This window comes from Lepisosteus platostomus, chromosome 6 (assembly GCF_059453375.1).
Source record: "Lepisosteus platostomus isolate fLepPlt1 chromosome 6, fLepPlt1.hap1, whole genome shotgun sequence".
In the NCBI taxonomy this organism is placed as follows: Eukaryota; Metazoa; Chordata; class Actinopteri; order Semionotiformes; family Lepisosteidae; genus Lepisosteus; species Lepisosteus platostomus.
In genome coordinates, this window is record NC_142616.1 from 34,702,221 (window position 1) to 34,721,790 (window position 19,570).

At 35.7% G+C, this 19,570-nt stretch overlaps 1 protein-coding gene across 2 annotated transcripts; it reads right to left on the minus strand.

Annotated features, from left to right (window-relative positions):
* Positions 1 to 1,658: 1,658 nt before the first annotated feature.
* Positions 1,659 to 18,852, minus strand: LOC148661622 (annexin A7-like). 2 transcript variants are annotated; one of them, XM_088635633.1, is made up of 14 exons: positions 18,697 to 18,852; positions 16,826 to 16,883; positions 16,188 to 16,416; positions 15,594 to 15,782; positions 13,151 to 13,191; positions 12,419 to 12,478; positions 10,715 to 10,823; positions 10,136 to 10,230; positions 8,987 to 9,100; positions 5,513 to 5,683; positions 4,570 to 4,740; positions 3,739 to 3,814; positions 3,433 to 3,545; positions 1,659 to 2,473 (listed from the first exon to the last, which is right to left on the minus strand). In XM_088635633.1, exons 2-14 carry the CDS (start codon positions 16,880 to 16,882, stop codon positions 2,351 to 2,353), a joined length of 1,548 nt encoding a protein of 515 aa, XP_088491759.1. In that variant the 5' UTR covers position 16,883; positions 18,697 to 18,852; the 3' UTR covers positions 1,659 to 2,350. The 2 variants fall into 2 exon arrangements, with proteins under 2 accessions (XP_088491759.1, XP_088491760.1); XM_088635634.1 differs by lacking the exon at positions 12,419 to 12,478.
* Positions 18,853 to 19,570: the final 718 nt, after the last annotated feature.

The window sequence follows — 19,570 nt, forward strand, 5'->3', positions numbered from 1 at the left end:
ACTCATCTCTGGTGTAATACTACTACTACTACTACTACTAATAATAATTGCTTACACTTATATAGCGCTTTTCTGGACACTCCACTCAAAGTGCTTTACAGGTAATGGGGACCCCCCTCCACCACCACCAATGTGCAGCCCCACCTGAAAGCATTATGGTGGTAAATGAACACTTATATTGTAGCTCCTTGTGAATCCTGTTTTTAGAGACATGACACACCCCTAACCCATTCATCTCTAGAGCTAATTTGTTTTTATAATTTGCATAATTTCATCACAACAGAAACACCACACAGTCATAAGTAATCATAATGCTTTAAGATGAAAAGTCAGTGCGTGCCCCAGCCTAGCTGCTCATCGTCCAGGAGTGTATGCCAGTTATAGCAGCGTTCAACAGAGTAAGGTACTAAATCCACCCATCCTTCTGCCTAATGATATGGCACTTGTCCATTGCAGTTAAATGCCATGTCAAAGGCTATTTTTATCGAGACGTCAAGCTGTAGAGTAACTATAAATATAAACTATAATTGCTGATAACACTGACAAGATTAAGCATGATTAATGTTTAATAAGAGCCATACACTCTTGCATTTGTTAAAAGATAACACATGTAATAACACGATAGCTGTTAATGTAAAAATTGTGCTCAAAGACCTAACCTTCAATGGTTAGTTTTTTGCTAACCATTTTTTAATTAATTTGCATTGCTCAAAAACCAGAGAGTACAACATGACACCATCCCACACCCCCACTCACCCGTCATTGGTGGTGCTCCAAGTTTCCATCTTTCGGATGTCTCTGAGCAGCAGGAGACAGCTTCAGTACAGGCAGTGAGGATTTGAGTGCTTCAGCTGCAGCACTCTTGGCCTCCCCCGACCTCCCCTCCCAGCATCATGTAAGCAGTAGAAATGTCCATAAACTATAAGTTATATCAAGACAGGATGGATCCAATGCAGTCAGGGAAGGGAAGCTCAACAACCAAGCCCCTACAAATCAGTAAATTACTTATGCAACTTGACTTAGAAGCCTTTTCTGGTCAAGGAGGTAGGTGTAGCAACCTTGGTGTGTTTCTCCATACCAAAATACAACACAGTTCAAAAGGATTTAATAACTTCAGAGTTCATGCTTCTCCTGTGAAACTTCCAATGCTTTTTTAGAACAGGGGTTGATGATATACCTATTTATTCTATAATCATGTGGTCGTTGTAACAGAATCAGAACTCAGTTCAATGTGACAAACACCGCACAAATACATTTATTCTTCAAGAAGAAATCTGCTTCTGTACATTATGCATTTTATCTTTGGAAATGCACAAACTACATTTTTTTAATTCTTGGGATGTTAAAGGATTCAGTACATGTCAAATTTAAATTCAATAACTTGAATGAATATTCAATTTTACACTGATTCCAGCCTTTGGCTGCATTAAGGAACAACCTAAAACTTATTGTAATAGTTGTATTTCAAGATCTTAGCAAAGAAATCCGTCCTGTTAAGCATTTCCAAATGTGCCAAAACTCCTAGGATTTTATGTTATCGCTTTCCGCTATCGAGAATTTGGCAATTCTATATTAATGTATAAAGGGAGTAAAGAGGAAACTGAAAGCTAAAACACTGAGCCTTCTGTGTTAAGAAAAAGATAACAAATTAAGAAGAGTTTTGCAATTTAAATTTAATGATATTCAATTCTCTTTTGAGGACCTTGAGACACAAAACTAAGATTGTCAGACTTTATTACATTCATTTCTTCTGTTACAAGAAATTGAACAAGAACTCAAAAACCATGCTACAGTATATTGAGCAGTTTAATAATCAGACATGCGAATGTTTCAACAAGGTTTTCTGCGTACTCTATTCTGTATAATGTATTTGGTGTGAGCATTTTTTTTATCAAGTTCATATAGACTTGTATATGTTAAGGCAGGTTTTATGTAAATGCATAGACTCTAAGGTTAACAAACTCATCTAGGAAGAATGCATAGATAATTACATTTATAATTATAATAATCTATGTTGACACTTTTTTCCAAACTGACACTTTACACTATCAAAAAACATGTTTGTGTTGGTGAAATGCAAATACCAACCCGTTTCTGGTTTTTAAGTTGGCTTAATAATAAAGTCAGTGCATTGCTGAAAATGGTTCTAAAATACATAGTATGCATATATTTTAAGTTGACTTTCATTTAATAAAATGTGAAAATAGAAAGAGGCAGTCAGTGTAAATGATACTTTTGCAATGACTCAAGACTTTTCTGTTGAAAACGTATTTTACTACTCACTGTGTCTGCTACACATTTGATATAAATTGATACACGTGTACACAGACAGTTTTCTGCTGCCTTTTACTCATTGACCAACAATTGCCAGTAGAAGACGTTTGTAGTCTCCACTTGTATCTCCTTCCACCATGGTATATAGGGTTTTTTGGTACATCTGCATGAAGGCTTCCTTAATCTGCACCAGATCAATCTGTAAGGAAAATCAGGATTTATCAGTCGCATGAGGAGAAACATGCGTCGACTGCAATATCATTTATAAAAACAAAAAGTATTGTTTTCTGGGGCTAAAAGCAGAGGTTAATTCATACTCAAAAGTGAAAAGAAAAAAAAACTCAGCTGTGGAGCATCTTTTACCCGCCTTGAGAACACTCTACAGCTAAAATGTTGTACTGTATTTTTTTCTTTTTACCTTCCAGTATGGAGTGAATCTGTTTGCTCCTTTGTAGCTCACATGATACAACTCCCCATTTTGACCTCTAACTGCAAAGTCAGCCCTTTCATCTTACTGTATAAAATAAATCACTCAATATTTTATTCCTACCAATTCTTATTTTACAAGAAGATGTTCAATATAAAAATGCAGTAGTTAAACAGATGAATAAGGAGTAAACACTTTCAGAGCTCTTAATAAAGTCCATGTACTGTATAGTTTATCTCTGTGTAGTGAATAAGCAAACACAAAATGCAACCTAAATCAGCATGTACACACTCCCTTCCACTCTTGAGGAATTATGTGCCCCTTCTAATTGCAGAATTACAGCACATCAAAATGAATTATAATTTGAAAATCATTGTTTTAAAAAAAATCAAAATGTTATATAGCATGTTATAAAACATTTTAACATTTTAAACAACACTTGAAAGTCCTGATCTTCAAAATAAAACTTTCGGGATTTTCAGTTTTTATAGCAGATCTGTGCTGAAGTGATTACCTGAGTTTTACAGTGCTTTCAGAGCTGAGCTACAGAAATAGCTACAGTAGCTAGTGAAAAGACACTACTCTTATACTGCTAAAAATATCACCACTGTCCAGGACAATCATCACTAAACTGTGTAAATGCTTTTTCACAGTTACCAAATAGCGAATGGATTTCAGACTAAATGAATTTCATGTAATGCTTTTAAGGAAGTATTGTTGTAGGCATTCACCTCACTGCGAGTTACAACGATCCTGGTAAGACTGGAGTCATCTGTGCCTGCTCCCTTCATTGACTTATATAGTCTCTCAGCAAAGAAAGCTGGACGATTCAGGGCACACTGAACTGCAGAAAAGACAAAAAACAACCTAAAAATTATTTCCAGAAGTTAATTCAAAAGCAGTTTAATATTTAGGGAATATATATATATATTAAGGTATCAAGCCTAAAATTACAAAAGCCTCCTTTTCAATGAAACACAGCAGAACACTTATCTTTATGAATCATTAATAAAAAAGCTTATTTAAAATGTTCTTACCTATTGCAACCAAGCCAGATTCAACATAGCCACTGAATTCTTTTTTAATGGAAGTTATTAAGTCATGCTTGCCAATCTGTAAAGTTCAGAAAAAGACAAACAATTACAGTAGGTATCCAATGCTAATTTAGTAGTCATAAAGTACAGTGCTGAATTCATGATTGACATAACAAGGTTTGAAAGAGAAAAGTATTTAGCTCACATAGGCTTATGTTTGTACTGAAAGTATAAAATATTAAATTTACATTTTTTATTTAAATGCTTAAAAAAATGTAGAGCAAAGTTTTGTAACTGATAATCTTATTAATTCAGAATGAATAACTTCTTAAAGTCAACATACTAACAACAAGTAATCCTGAAATAATAATGTTTGTTTTTCCCAGCAAAGAAAATCACCCTTTAACAGGTAGAATTTACAAAGTCCCTCATGAAAAATGAGTCATCACCGCATGAGAGTTATAAGGCCAAATGAGATATCCTTTCTCATAATAATATTGCATCATATGACTTTTACATTGCAAAATGTAGCAGAAAAATGTAACAATTTATTACGAAGGGTGTCACCTCACGTCCTTATAAGAATATTTATTGCCTTTCCATATTTTGGAAGACAAGTACTTCTGTCATGGGCATTCACCCTTTAAAAAGTTCCAAACACCTTTAAATTGGCGAACACACTCTGAGGAGAATGAAGTGAGTTTGAAATAAAGATCAATATGGCAATACAATCAAGAAACACGTTCCTTCAAAACAACTTCCTAAACATATTGTAAATGTTTTCACTGATGAGGAAGGCCTTATAACCACGAGAGCAACACTGGACATGCATACCCTGCCATAGGCCTCCACGGTGGCCCTGAGCTGGGGAAAGCTGCGGGTAGCCAGAATCATGTTGAAGGAGGATTCGTCTGTCCCCAGTTTGCCCTCCCCTGCTTGGAACAGGCGCTGAGCGTCCTCCTGAGCCTTCTGCAGGTTGACTGCATCACTTTCATCCCTGTTCCCCTGCAGACGCATTAACAGCATACTATTAGTCAGAACTCACTCACACAGCCCCAGGATGGCACAGCTCCACACTTAGACTTATTTTGGATTCCATTCCATCAGCAGCTTCTGGTCTTGATGACAGAACACACTCTTTAATGTCAAAGTGAAAAAATTCTACAGGTCCTCCTAAATTAATTCTAAATAGAAAATGGAAAATACCTGATTGCATAGGTATTCACGCCCATTGAGACAATGTTTGGTATAGGCACATTTGGCACAAATTACAGCCATATGTCTTCTTGGAAAAGCTTCTCAGCTTTTCACGTTACACAAGCTAGTATCTGACAAAGCAAAATCCAAATGTGAAAAAAAGCAATTAAAAACAGAGGGAAGATTACAAATTAAAGATGTCCCAGTATCCTTTTAGTTTTTATGTTAGTTTGTTACCTACTGTATTGATACCAGAATTTCTTTCAGTCAGTGTTTGAAGTATCAGTTTATCGCTACCTGGGTGATGCAGGCAACTCTTTTCTTGTGTCTAGTGTTGACTAATCCTGTCACTGACTCACGCACACTGGAATGCTGAAGTGAGGTACTGTAAGTAAGAGCTTACCAGCAGTTGATCATGATTATTAAAATATCTTCTCTGTGATTAAATGAATGGATAATTAAAATGTTCTACTTATTACTACTTATCATACCAACTTGATTTCCAAAAAACACAGACTCAGACTCCTAATTTCATTATTTGCAGTGGGATTCCCTTGACTCCTACTAAACTAATCAATACCTGGCACATGGAGATGAGCAGCCTCTCAAAGTGCCCGCTGGTGTCCTTGCGGATATCCTTCTCTAGGTCTCGACCAAATTCAGAGTTGTAGCACTTGACAATATTCCTGATCTCTTGATTATCTCGGGTGCAGAGAATCTCAATCAGGACCCTCTCCTGGGTCCCAGCTCCCTGAAGGAAAAATATTGGATGTTAACCTATCAGAAATTTACAATGTGACTACTAAGGTCTAAAGCACTCCGTATTTATAATCAAGCATTAAAGAATCTCACACTTAACCAATGTCAAAATGTCAGCAAGCTAAAACAATCTATGACATGTTCTTGTGGCAACAGCAAAACAGGATAGTAACCGAGTAGCAAAATATTAACAGTTTATTGATTAATCATAATTAGAATTGTTACCGATAATCATAATTATCATTGGTTACCAGAGAATGAAAATACCACAGCTATTGTTAAGAGGGTTCTGCAAGTGTCTTAGTATGTTTGCATTAAAGGAGTTCTGTTAAAAATAATTTAATTGCTTGTTATGTCCCATGCATACACCAATCTCAATAAAGTAGAAGCCAGAAATTCAAGATCTGTATGGCCTAGGAAAGGGCAAAAAGTCCATCTCTGAGCAGACAAATGTCTGTCATTTGTCTGCTCACTTTTTGTGCTGGTTAAGTAAAATTAAATTTGTATTCTTCATCTACATTATGTACATTTTTATGTTTATCCATTATCATATCCATCACTAAACAGAGATAAATTATCTTTGTTATTTTAGTCAGCTCTGCTTTAACTTGTCTTTGTTTCTACCCAAGTACAGTAGTTGTCTATTTGGTTTCGAATTTACCACTGACATTTTACTACAATGTTCTGAGATGGATTGCTTGGTTGGAGAGCTGTGATGACAATGGGATCATCAGATATTTCCAGTGAAGTAGGTAGTACTCAATTGTAAACTGTTCACTTGGGATTTAACTTTTCTTAATTGTTTGCAATGTAGCATTTACACAAGGCAAATTGTGCTTAAAAGGGTGTGTCTGTGTCACATGAGGGAAAGTATTACAGTAGGTTAGAGGTGGTAGTAACCCTCTTTATAATTCCTACATTTAGGGTTAAGAATTGTTTTATTTCTTAATAATTAAGAAGTTTGCTGTGTTTGGATAATCTCTTTGTTGTATTTTGAAACCTCATTAAAATCACAAACTTGTTCCTTTACCCTTTACTTTCTACTTGACTAGAATGGTTTCACAAAGTTTGCTAATTGTGGCCAAACACTGGGTATTTTCCACAGTTCCATGCTGTATTATTTTATATTGCATAACATTATATATTATCTAAAATACACACTAAATAATAATACAGATAAAACAAATATAATTATTTTTAAAACCACTGCAATAGTTAAAGATTTATAAGTTTACAAAAAGTTCTCTATTGCCCTGCACATAGTAAAAGCTGAGCTGGAAAAAGTGGAAGTAGTTAAAAAGTTTTCTTTATCATTGCTTATTTAAACCCTATACTATTAAATCCTGAACTATACAGTTTCTGTCATGGCATCACGATTACATAAATGCTGAAATGAATTCAATAAAATTAATTTAGCCACCAAACATTCGTAAGAAAATCAAGAACCACCTTCCAAAGGCTTTTATATGAATACATTAAAAAACAAAATGTTCACTTTAAGTGCATTACATTTCAGGCTTCTACTTTAGAAAGTTAATTGGAGCTGTTTTTCTTGTTTAGCAGGTTTGTGGGTAAAGCAGACAGATTGCACAACATAATGTTACAGATAGAGAAATGCTCGTAATTATCTCATTAGGTCAAGGTGCACATTTCTCAAGTGTTTCATACAGCCATTTTCTTTTAAAATAATAAAAGGAAATCAACAGCATTCAAAAAAGCAATTGAACAGAAGTGCTTTAATTTTTTACCCCAACAATCCATTACAGCTCATCAGCAAAAAGCAAAACTAGATTTTGTTTAGTACAATTAGTTGGTAAAAGTACATCATAGATTTAAGCTGTCTCCAAAATTAAAAATGCACATTGCATTGGAATCTAAATGTATACAAAACATTATTTTAACAACTGCCACTTGTCTGACTACAAGAGCATCTTGCAATTTTAAAGTTTTGATTTTCCTTTTTACATGTTAAGGAATATTGTATTTAAGACCTACTCCTGAAAATAAAATGCTAGGAGAACTGACATTCTAATACCTCCTTATAGTTTAAACAAAGGCACCCAAAGTGTTAGGGCACAAAGCTATGGACATATGATGTCTGTGATCTTTCAACAACCTTTGCTTTTCAGTTTGTTTCAGGAGATCTGGAAAATTATTCCTTTTCAGTACATGAGAAACCTTCAGTAAATTATTTTTTAAACATGAAAACATCTTTTGGCAGAAAAGACAAAATAACTTTAGAATAACAAATTATATTGTCTTTCCAAGAAACAGACATCATGACAACCTCATGCTGTGGTTTTATTACTGGAGATCCTAAATAATACGCCCATCTGTTTAATCTTTCCCAACAAAAGTCATTGCAACAATAAGAATTAAGAGCTTTATTTGCGATTAACTGTGCAATACTGACAGGCACGCACAAATGGCAGAATGCCATATCAGTCAACATCAAGCCTCCGACATTCAAACTGACAACATTTAATATTACTGAAAGATGAAAATGCATAAAATAATGAAAACTTTCAAATTTAAAATAGTTGATTTGATAGAGAACGCAAAAAACAAAACTGTCCTTTTCAATCTGAAAGCTATTAAAAAAATGAAAATCCAGTTTTGCTGTCTATTTATGTAACAAAAGGTGGCTAAGTTTTGTTTGTATATTGTGTTGAAAAGCTCCAATGTTCCACACCTCCTTTTTTCCCCTATCACTATGATTCATAAATTCCATGGTAAGCTTCCAATATATCACAAAGAGGGTGTGTCTCAGTCAGAAGCCTAGGACTGATGCATACAGCTGCTCTTAGACAACAGTTAAGTATCTTTTTAAAGAATTTAGTGAATGCTTCTTGTCCAGGTTTGCAACAACAAGGGTATACCTCCAGGGAAGAAATTTAAAAACAGACTTATTTGGAATATTAACTTTTTTTCTCCTTAATAACCATTTAATAGAACGGTAAAATTATTGATACAGTATGCATATACTTTTTGCAACATCTAAACTAAGTTAGTAAAACCATAACCTAACAATGTGAGAGCCACAGAAATAATACTTGAAGAAACTTTAAAACTTTAAAAAGTCCTCAAGCATACAGACCGGAATTTATTCAAGTTTTTATCAAGTCAATAGACTAAGAGTGACTCCCACCAATATGGTCATAGTGTTACCTAGAGCAACTCCATATTATTATTGCTACAAATAAACAATTAAACAATTTAGTATTATTACTACAAAAAAACAAAGCAAAGCTTAAAAGTTTAAATACAGTGCATAAATCTGAAGAGCATTTCATACCTTCATTGCATGTCTTAAACTCCAAGCATCATAGTATGTAGTTGGCATGAACAGTGCAAGGATGACTTCTTCCATGTTCCCACTCAGCTCTGACTTCAAATCTTTAATGACATCCTGTAAAGGGGGACAATGTCAGTCTTTATTCTTTCAGTTTTTTCAGGCATTTAAAGCCGTGCTTGTACCAGACTCACAACATTCACTTTTTTGGCCAATTCTTCTTAAGAAGATCGTATGAACCTCTGCAAATAGGAATTTTGCATTGGCTATAACTATAGCTCATGGCTAATAACAAAACTGTAAAATGTAACACGACAGAATGTATTGATGTGGCCTAAAAAGTATATAAAAATAAATTGTTATTTGAACCATTTCAAAGCTTCAGTGCTATTTAAAAATGTGAAACACAGATCCATAACATCCAGAATACAAGTGAGCTAAAATTGTATAAGAAGTAATTTCCATAAAAAGGCTATTAAACTGACACTATAGTTCTATATTACTCAAGGTGCAAGGTACGATTCATTTACATATTAAATTAACTATTTTTCAGAGTAAAGAAAAATATTTAATTAAGCACATAAAAATGAAAAAAGTATAGATTAATCAAAATGGTCAACATATTCACCTTTAAAGCAAATGAACATGTATCTTAATAACATTTATGCATTATCAGTTGGGCTGAACAACATAAATATAATAAAAACACCCCTGATGGAGGACATGAAACATTTGTATCTATCAAAATATACATTTATTATACATCATAGCCACTTCAAATGACTTCCTGATTGTGTATATGATGGGTATGATTATGCGGGGAAAAAACAAATAAAAACAGCTTTTCTTTACTTTCTTACCAAAAAAAAACTTTATTATTTTTAGCAATTCAAGTATTGCCTTAAAACTTAGAGAACACTATATACTGTTATTCATATTTGCAAGATTACACATTACATTTTGTAGAAATAATATTTTTTCATAAGAGGAATCAGAAATGAACAGCAAACCCTACAATCAGTGATCTGAATATTTCTAAAATCATTCTTAACCAGAATGGTTCCTTCACAGCATTCTTCATGCACAGATAGGATAAGTAATGCATTTCCAAGATGTATCTGTACACCACCAACAGTGCTCATTCCTACTCACTTTCCCATACATGGTCTTGAACATTGTCTTGATTTTCTGTCGTTCCTCATTTGTACGACGAGATACAACATCAATAATGGCTTGCTCATCCGTTCCTTGACAAAAGGAAAACTTACACTGCTGTAAAGGCTCAACAATAAAATTAGCATGAATAATTCTCCAAGACAAATGAATATCTTGTCATGAAAATGAGAACAGGATTTAATCAAACTTTCTTTCTAGCAGCTTCAGCTCCTGACAGTGGATGTCATATAACTTCATTAATTACAATTCTAGGAAACAAATCATAGGAAAGCAGAGTCATTGCTTTCATTTCATCCCAGATTCACAATAGTTAGACTATGAGCAGTTCATAGACATTAATTATAACTAAGTCTTGACTACATAATGTTTAAGTAAGCATGTATATGGTAATTGCTAATCCGATAATCCGTCACTATTCCTAGTGACAAATTTAAATCCTGTATTTAGGTATGCAGACACTTGTCATTTGTGTAATATAATCAGGTAATAGTTTTAATATTAAATTATCTAAAACTATTTTTCAAGACTTCAAAGTTATTTAACAGCATAACTTACCAAACCCCTTCATGGCCTTCCGAAGAATAGCTGCGTCTGCCTCAGCATTAAAACCAGGAGTGGGCTTTATAGTGCCCTGGTACACTGGCTTTCCTACCACAGGCAGTGGCTAAAACGAATACCAAAGAATTACTTTTAAATCTAATTGGATATAAAGGAGTTGAAAACGAAACACTGTTTTGTGCCAGTCATACAATGCGTTTCCTTAATGGAAGCAGGGTTCAAACATGCTGTTGACAAATACTTTTTCTTATTAAAAACATAAATAGTAGTGAAGCACCAAATCCTATGCTTTTCCAAAATTATAGGCCACATCTGACTACATTTTAACTTCATTTTCCTCTGAGGCACATGGATTTTGTACATTGCCAATACTGGTGCACTTACTTCATGATTATCAAGGATAAAGAACCGAAAGTTGAATCATGAATTTAGCAAAAATTGTCTATTATATAAAAACCATGAAATAGCATATTTTTAAAACCGTTTCAACATCTCAACATCTCACGGGACTTGCAAGTGCAGACAATGTACAATATGCAGTATGTCTGTAACATGCATATTAGCAAAGCAATAAAAAGGATAAAGTAAAATAAAGCAGAACAGGTCTGGGATGGTTAGGACCGATGCCCATTCTTTAAACACTACTGTAATTGTAAAAAGCTTCAAAGCAGTGACCAGTGGCTCATTTTCATTCAAATAAAAACTACATCTTGCTATGTTTATCCAGTGTTGTACTATACATATTAATCAACTGTTGTGGGCCATCTGATATTCTGAATATGACTGAAAAATCATTAAGACAAAAAAATCTGATAACAGAAGCAGGATAAAGGAAAAAATCATTTTTTTCCCTCACATTTTCTACACTTTTCTATCTGTAACATACAAATGTTACTAGGTTACAAGCTCAAGTACAATATAAGTTGGTTAAGAACTTTCTAAGCAGTGAAAGAGACCTGCTGCTTTTCTTCTCTCTTCTGGCTTAAAATAGATTCCCACACCCTTTAAAGCCCATGTTATCCAAGGGTTTGACTCATTTCATTGAAAATTATTTTTTTTTGTCAGAAGCTACAATGTTTCATGAGGTATGTCGATTAGGTGTTGGTAGCACAAAGCAAATGTCACCCAGGTAAATATAATAAAGATTTTATCTCTCAACATAAATCCTCCTTTTGTTGGCCCTCTTTCTTGTCCAAGACCATTCTTTGCCCTTGTGGTGTTCGGAGGTTTTTTTGTTCTTTGTGTTTACTGCTGGCTTCTTGGGTTTTAGTGCCTGCAGTAGTTTATCGGAGGCGATTTCGATTAATTGTTTGATAGTTGTTGGGTCTTTGCTATCTGCGCAGATAGCCTCTTTTATTGCCGGTTCAGTTTCCGGTATTTGGATCAGTTTCAATAGCAAGCAAAGCTTCATTCCATTCAATACATCTGCCCTTTCTTCTAAGAAAATACTCTGTATGTGATACTATTCACATTTAAAAATTGTATGGCAGAATGATTACCATATATAACTGATTTATTTAATAATGTTTTGTACAGTTTTCAGGATACACATCAAACAGTGTGGATGCAGTAAGGGTTTTAACATAATAACATGCTGTGCCACAGATCATAAAGCAGACGTGAAAAAAAAAAAACTTTAATAAACATATTAAATGTATTATGAATCATTATAATACAAATGATTCTCTGCCATGCAGTCACCTCATCATTAATCCATTGGGGTTCCTCCCAACTAATAAAGCCTGTGTCTTCAAATCCTAACTTATAAGATCAAAACAAACAACAAAACACAGAATAATGTATATGTAGTAAATGCTAATTCACACAATAAAAATATTAACAAACACCTATCTAATGGGTGGCTTTATCAGACTGACAAATTCCAGAATTAATTTCTAAAAATGATTCCATTTTCTAAAAAATTGCCAGTTATAAAAATTATCATAACAATTCACAATTCATCTCACTAATAGGAACTGCATTAATTTCACTGGATGCAGTGAAAATGTATGTTACTTGTAACTTATGTTTAACTTTCTCTTTGCTCTGTGAATATTAAAATGGCCCACACTGCTTTTCAGGCTCAGAAACTATGGGTCTATTGCACTTAATGAAAGCAGTATAGTAACAGGGGATGATCCCGTAGTTTGTATGCAGCTCCATACTAGGTGAATATTAATTCCAACGTACTTGGCTCTGGATTAAAAATATCCTCAATTGCAACAAACCTAAAGTAACAGTTGCTGCCCTCTAGAGGATATTAAAGTATGGGAATAAGTTAGTGCCAACCTTGCTATAGATAAGACTAATTATTTAATGTCTTACGAAAATTGGCATGTCTGTTGCAATCGACCTCATGTGACTACATTATAAGCCTAGGAACTGTGCTGAAAAAGGGTTTCTTTAACAGTGCTGGAGGTACTTTGCCCTTACCTGTGGTTGCTGACCTGGCATTGGTCCACCAGGAAATCCACCTGTAATAAAGACATGTCAGCAAAAGAGTTATAAGCCACGTCTGTGGAACAGGGATTTTCATTCATGGCTCATCACATGTCAAAATAAGACATTTCTCCTTGTGTCACTGACAGTAACACAAGGATCATACAGTAACCAAGGAGTGCATATATGGCTTGCCTTTTTTTGGAAAAGGTATGCATTGAGTGGAAAACGGGGAAAATATTTCCAAGAATTTAAGCATAAGATTGAGTCCTGCTTGCACTGCAAACAAACATTTGGGAGTGACCTACAAAAAAGGTTTGCAGTTGTTGACCTTAAACTACATGCTTGAAAAATGTTGTGAACACTTCAAGGTTATCATTATTTTAGATATTATAGAGATATTATATGAATCGGAACTTTTAATGAATATATAGAATGAATATCCCAAATATTTCCCACACATAAAAAGGGATTTGATCACCAGATATTCTTGGATGCAAAAGTAAATGTAAAAGTTTCAGTCAATAATTTGTGGCACCTCCTTTAGCAGCAATAAGTTCACACAGTCGCCTCCTATAACCAGTTATCAGTCTCTGACATCTTGCTTGAGGGATTTTTTCCCCACTCCTCTTTACAAAACCCCACCAGCTCTGTGAGGTTTGCAGGATGTTTTGCATGAACAGTCCTCATAAGGTCCTGCCACAGCATTTCAATAGGATTCAGGTCAGGGCTTCGGCTTGGCAATTCCAGCACATCTCACAATCTCTTCTTCCTAAGCCATTCTTTAGTGGACTTACTTGAAAGTTTAGGATCGTTGTCTTGTTGAAACATCCACTTTGTGCTCAGCTTGAGTTTTTGAACTGATGGCGTGACATTCTTCTGAAGTATTCCTTGATATTTCTTAGAATTCATGACTCCCTCAATGATGTCATGTTGCCCAGGGCCAAAGTAAGAAAAACAGCCCCATACAAGGACACTCCCACCACTATGCTTGACACTAGGGATAAGGTTTTGGTGGTGGTAGGCTGTGTCGGTTCTTCGCAAAACATGTGCCCTCTTTTTGTGCCCAAATAGTTCAATTTTGGACTCATCTGTTCAGAGAACAGACTTCCAGAACTCTTCAGGCTTGCCCAGGTGGTCTCTGGCAAACTTCAGACGAGCAGCTTTGTTCTTTTTTGACAGAAGAGGCTTCTTCCTGGCAACCCTTCCATAGATGGCATTTCTGTTCAGGGTTCTTCTTACTGTTGATCCACTACTCCAGATGCAGCTAGGGAGGCTTGTAGATCTCTGGATGTTATTTAAGGATTACCTTTTACTTCTTTTATTATTCTCCTTATGGCCCTAGGTGAAATTATTGGAGGACGTTCACTTCTTGGCAGGGTTGCCATTGTTTTAAATGCCCTCCACTTGTATACTCTTTGCTTAACAGTGGATTTATGGAGTCCAAATCTTTTTGAAATGGTTTTATAACCTTGTCCAGATTGATGAGCATCCACTACTTTTTTCCTAAGTTCTGCAGATGTTTCCTTAGTTCGAGGCATGATGCTAGACTCATAGGAAGAGTAACTGACCTGTTTCTTGCAATTATTTATGTTTGCTCCTCTCTAACACATCATTTCACATCTTCAATTTCATTGGTTATCTCAGTTAATTGGTTAACACCCTGTCATTGACCCATCTGATCCTGCTTTACCTAGATGTAAGTCATATGTGCACCTGCACAATTTCTGTATACTGTGTGTATTATTTTGCTGCATGGACATTTTCTTTCAAAACACTCAAATTGGTGAATAATTATACTTTATTTCAATTAGGAATTGACAAATTCTGATTAAATATACATTTTGTGGTTAAAAAACAAAAAATCTCAAATTATGCAATGGATTCACAAACTTTCAAGCATGATTGTGGTATACAACATGTCCAAACCCCTTTTTGCTTTCACTTAGTGCCACATTATTTATATTAATAGCACGCACACAAATAATTACTATTTCAATTGCAAGTACAGAGAGCATTCTCACAGCAATGATAAGAAATCATTTTTTACTCCAGCTGCTCCGGGGGCACCGTATAAATGGCTGACCCTGCGCTCTAACCCCAAGCTTCTCTATCCCTGTCTGTGTGCCTGTGTGTCTCATGCAAGAAATTGTATATGGCTAATAAAGTGATCTTATCTTATTAACAGGAAGATATCATAAAAAATGAATGAAAACCACAAGCACTGTTAGTAATATTGTTTAAAAAAGTAGAAGAACAATCTAAAAGAATGGAGTAAAAGCCATGAAATCTCACTCACAATACAATAAATTAAAATACATCTAATTTTACAGTGCTTATAGTGTTCATATTATTTTTTAACTGTAATGAGAACTACTCATTCAGCTGCACACTTCTAGAAAATATGACATGAACAGCATGGGTGGACAGAACATACCTGGCTGAGGGGCTGGTCCTCCTCCAACATAGGCCTGGCCTGGAGGCTGGGGGTATCCACCGTACCCAGGGCCTCCAGGGGGAGCGCCAAACCCAGGGCCTGCAGGGGGAACGCCATACCCAGGGCCTCCTGGAGGGGCTCCATACCCTGGGCCTCCTGGAGGGGCTCCATACCCTGGGCCTCCCGGCACTGTCAAAGGAAGTGTAAACACCAACCTTTAATGTGTCTAAACAGCTGCATACACAGAATAATGTTTAAAAGAGGCCCACATATTCTTAGGCGATTCCAATAAAATGTTCAGGGTCCAAATGATGCGATGGAGCAATAGGTGAAGTACTTTAGCAGAAACCAAACAAATAATGAAACAGTGTAAACAGATTCCCAGCTGACTAAAATTGCTAAAATGTGACTAAAGCAGATTTAAGCAATGTATCTATATCCTTCTCAATATTATGCCTTCAGGAGGAAAAGAAACAATTTTAAAAGACCATTTACGTTTGGCTTTAAAATGCACATACATGTTTTGGTATTAAGGCACTACCTGTACAGACAGAGCATTCATGTTTCTCCAAAAATTCAACACAAATGTTGTACCTCCGGGGTAAGAGGGATATCCTCCAGCCGCAGGTTGCTGGGGGTATCCACTGGGGGCTGGATACCCTCCTGGGCCAGGGGCTTGTGGGTACCCAGGATATCCAGCTCCTGGCTGCCCCTGAGGATAGGCACCCCCAACACCCATTGGGGCTGTCGGGGGGTAACCTGCTCCTGGGGCACCTGGATACTGTCCTGGGGGTGGATAGGCAGAACCTCCAGCTCCCTGAGGCTATAGAAACAGCAAAACATATAAGGATATACAGTACACAGTCACAGTAATGGTGTATGTCACATTTAGCTGAGGCAATGGTACATGCTGCCTCAAGATTTCTGGAATGATAAGCAAGACACAAGAGAACTGAAAGGTAAGAACGGGAACGGGAAAGGGGGAAAAGGAGAGTGGTTGGGCAACTTTGCTTGGCCAGTGAAGCAAAAAACAAATGGTAGGCTTTTTGCATACAGTATATGGCTTGCTTTTGTTTAAGCCATATTTGTTTCTTAAAACACTAAGGAAAACTCCATCGATTCATTATCAGAAAGCTGCTAATTCTTAATAAGAGCTGGGTCTGTAATGAAAACAAAATAGCAGCCAACCTCATAAGATATACTTGCTTGTTTAGGACATAAGAGTAACCTACAGGATATCCAGGGTAGGAAGGAGGGTATCCTGAGGGTGGATAACCTGGGTATGACATTCTGCAAGAAAAAAAAAGCTCATTAGTGTTATGACAGCTACACAAACCAGTAGAACTGTAAAATTGCATTTTTCTCAATATTTAGAGAACATGTACAAAACAAAAAAAATAATACTTCAAGCTTTAGAAAATGCTGCAGTGGCAGCATTTTACACTGAGAATAGAATTTTGTATTTTTTATAGGACCATTCATAAAACCTGTCTATTGCCTACAGGACAGACCACTACATAGGGCCTACAGCCAACGCAGAACTGTTTTCAAGTTTATGGACACTCAGAAACAGGTGGTACATGAGCGGAACAGTGGAACTGTAACATGATACCTGTACCACTATCCTTTACTAAACACTACATACTTTGTTCTCTTTTATTCATAGCCAGGCTCAAAGATAATTATCCTTTTAATGTTAGCTAAACTGGGTCACACGTGTCAAATCAAAACAGAAAATCCCAGTCTCACAGATTTTGCTAAAACACGTATCTGGGAGTTCAGACATGTTTTAAAGCAATCATGAAAATCAATTGATTTTGTGCGTGTATTGGTAGTCAAACTAAGTGTTCTGTAAATCTCAAAACTGTAAAAAGACTTCTGTCAAAGTATTATGAGCATCAGAGTAAATAAAGTTGAGAAAGCCTCATTACTAGGAAGTTTTATAATCAAGAATGTAACGAGTAGTAGTACACAGTAAAATAATATTTCTCTCTTATTTAATATCATATGTACAGTACTATGTCATGGCAAACAATCTGAGCAGGCCACTAATATGAAAATGACAGTAAATGAAACTAAGAAGTTTATGCTTCTTGAAGAAAATTAAAAGTTTGGTCAATTTGCTGTAGTCTCACTGCTCAAAAACGTACAGTAGTTTAATACTAAGCTCAACTGTCCACGATACCGCTATTATAATCTACCTTGGCAACCCTATTCAAATATTCATTTGACAGTTTCCATGTTTTCATTATGCCTTGCTACACCACACCACAAGAAGCCACGGGAAAACTACTGTCAAATCACACTAACTGGTGTAGCTACAATCTTTCTACGTTCCCAACTTCTTCGAGTAGGAGGGGCCCCTTCCTCCTAGAAACATAATTACCAAACAGCACAACAAAGTACTTGCACACAATGGCTGCCAAACCTCGCCCAGGCTGGTGCGGAGCTTCAGTGGTAGATTAAGTACTCCCTCAATTTGTAAAACGCTTTGATTTCCTTTAGGATGAAAAGCACTACACAAAATGCAAGGAATGATCACTAAAGTAGCCAAACAACCTCAATCAGTATGCTTTCCTTAAGAAATACGAAAGTACTGACGCTAATAAAACAGCTTGTCTTGAGGTTGCGAAACAATACAAATGAAGCAGAAAATGCAGAACTACGACAAATCTGTAAACCTGTTTTTAACCCAATATTGCCAAAAATTGCACGTCTTTATGCACTAATTTTACTTTTTTATTTGCAATTGGCCACATAGAACAGGGTGTGGTAAAGCCAAGGTTGACTGTTTAAGAGTCTAAACTAAAGCAGTGTTTCAAAATGAAAGGTAGTTGTGTGCATTACAGCTAAGAACATGTACTTTCCCCTTGCTTGCGTACTTCGTATGTTTTTGGCCTACTTTCCAAAATCTTCCCTTCAGAAACAAAACCTTCCGGTAATCTGTCACAAATTAAAAATGGCTTTTTTTACACGCCTCTTGGTTCCGCTTCGGGAAAGATACATTTTCATTAAAGATAGTTGCAGTCTTACGCTAAACGAAGACCATCTATAACAGCGATATACGTTTTTTTAAGGTGAATTATGTTTTTAAATCACGTACCTTTCGGTATTTGTTGTACTTTCACTTCCTTAAAGCAGTCCGTGTTATCCAAAAGCCCCTAGTCAGTATGGAACCTGGAAGTTAATAGCTGAACTACAGTGAATTGACTTGACTGCTTGACTCATCCGGGCGTGACGTGGAATTAGGGGAGTAACCTTGTGCTGTTGTAGCGCGGTTTAGAAAGGAATTTTACAACACTGCAATATGCACTCTACCTCACGGATATCCCACTGACGCTTGGTGCGCATATACAGGTATACAAAAAAACTTCAGATAAAGAACTGAAACTGGATCAGTACAATGAATGTTTTTCTTTCTTTTTGAATTGTCCGTTCATATTACATTTGTTTCAGACCCCAAAGGCTTAACTACATGATTACTGAAGTTACAATGAAAACTAATTTATTCGTTTCTGCATTGTTGCAAATTGCATTGTATGAAAACAGAATCTTTAAAACGTTTTATCATTTTTGTCAGCCGAAATAGAAAAAAGTACTTACGGACAAAGTTGTAAACATCTGCATAAAAAAACGAACTAGTTATCTTTTCTACATATCAAGTTTATATTTACATTTTTCTATATTTTTTATTTACATAGGTATGATTTAAATTGGCATTACATCATATACTTTAGAGTTAACAATGGAACAATACAGATCTTAGTTCTCTCTGTCATGGCGTCATCCTTTGACCAAGGTCAAAGCTTGAAGTCTAGGAAATATCACTTCTAGATTATCCAGGAATAATTTAATAATTCAACCTGCAAATCAGTAGTCCTATTATAATGTCCTAAATTATAATAGTTTTATGAACAGTGGTGTCTCTGCTTGTGCCACTTGTTCAAACCAAAGATCAAGTAAATCCAGCAATTCAA

Bases quoted from the DNA above. Each gene is read 5' to 3' on its own strand.
- LOC148661622 (XM_088635633.1), bottom strand. From the start codon at position 16,882: ATGTCATACCCAGGTTATCCACCCTCAGGATACCCTCCTTCCTACCCT. The intron at 9,101-10,135 runs GTGAGTAGGAAT...CCCCCTTTACAG, and splicing joins TCAAGACCATGTATGGGAAA to GATGTCATTAAAGATTTGAA. The intron at 5,684-8,986 runs GTATGAAATGCT...TTTTTCCTTCAG, and splicing joins GTTTAAGACATGCAATGAAG to GGAGCTGGGACCCAGGAGAG.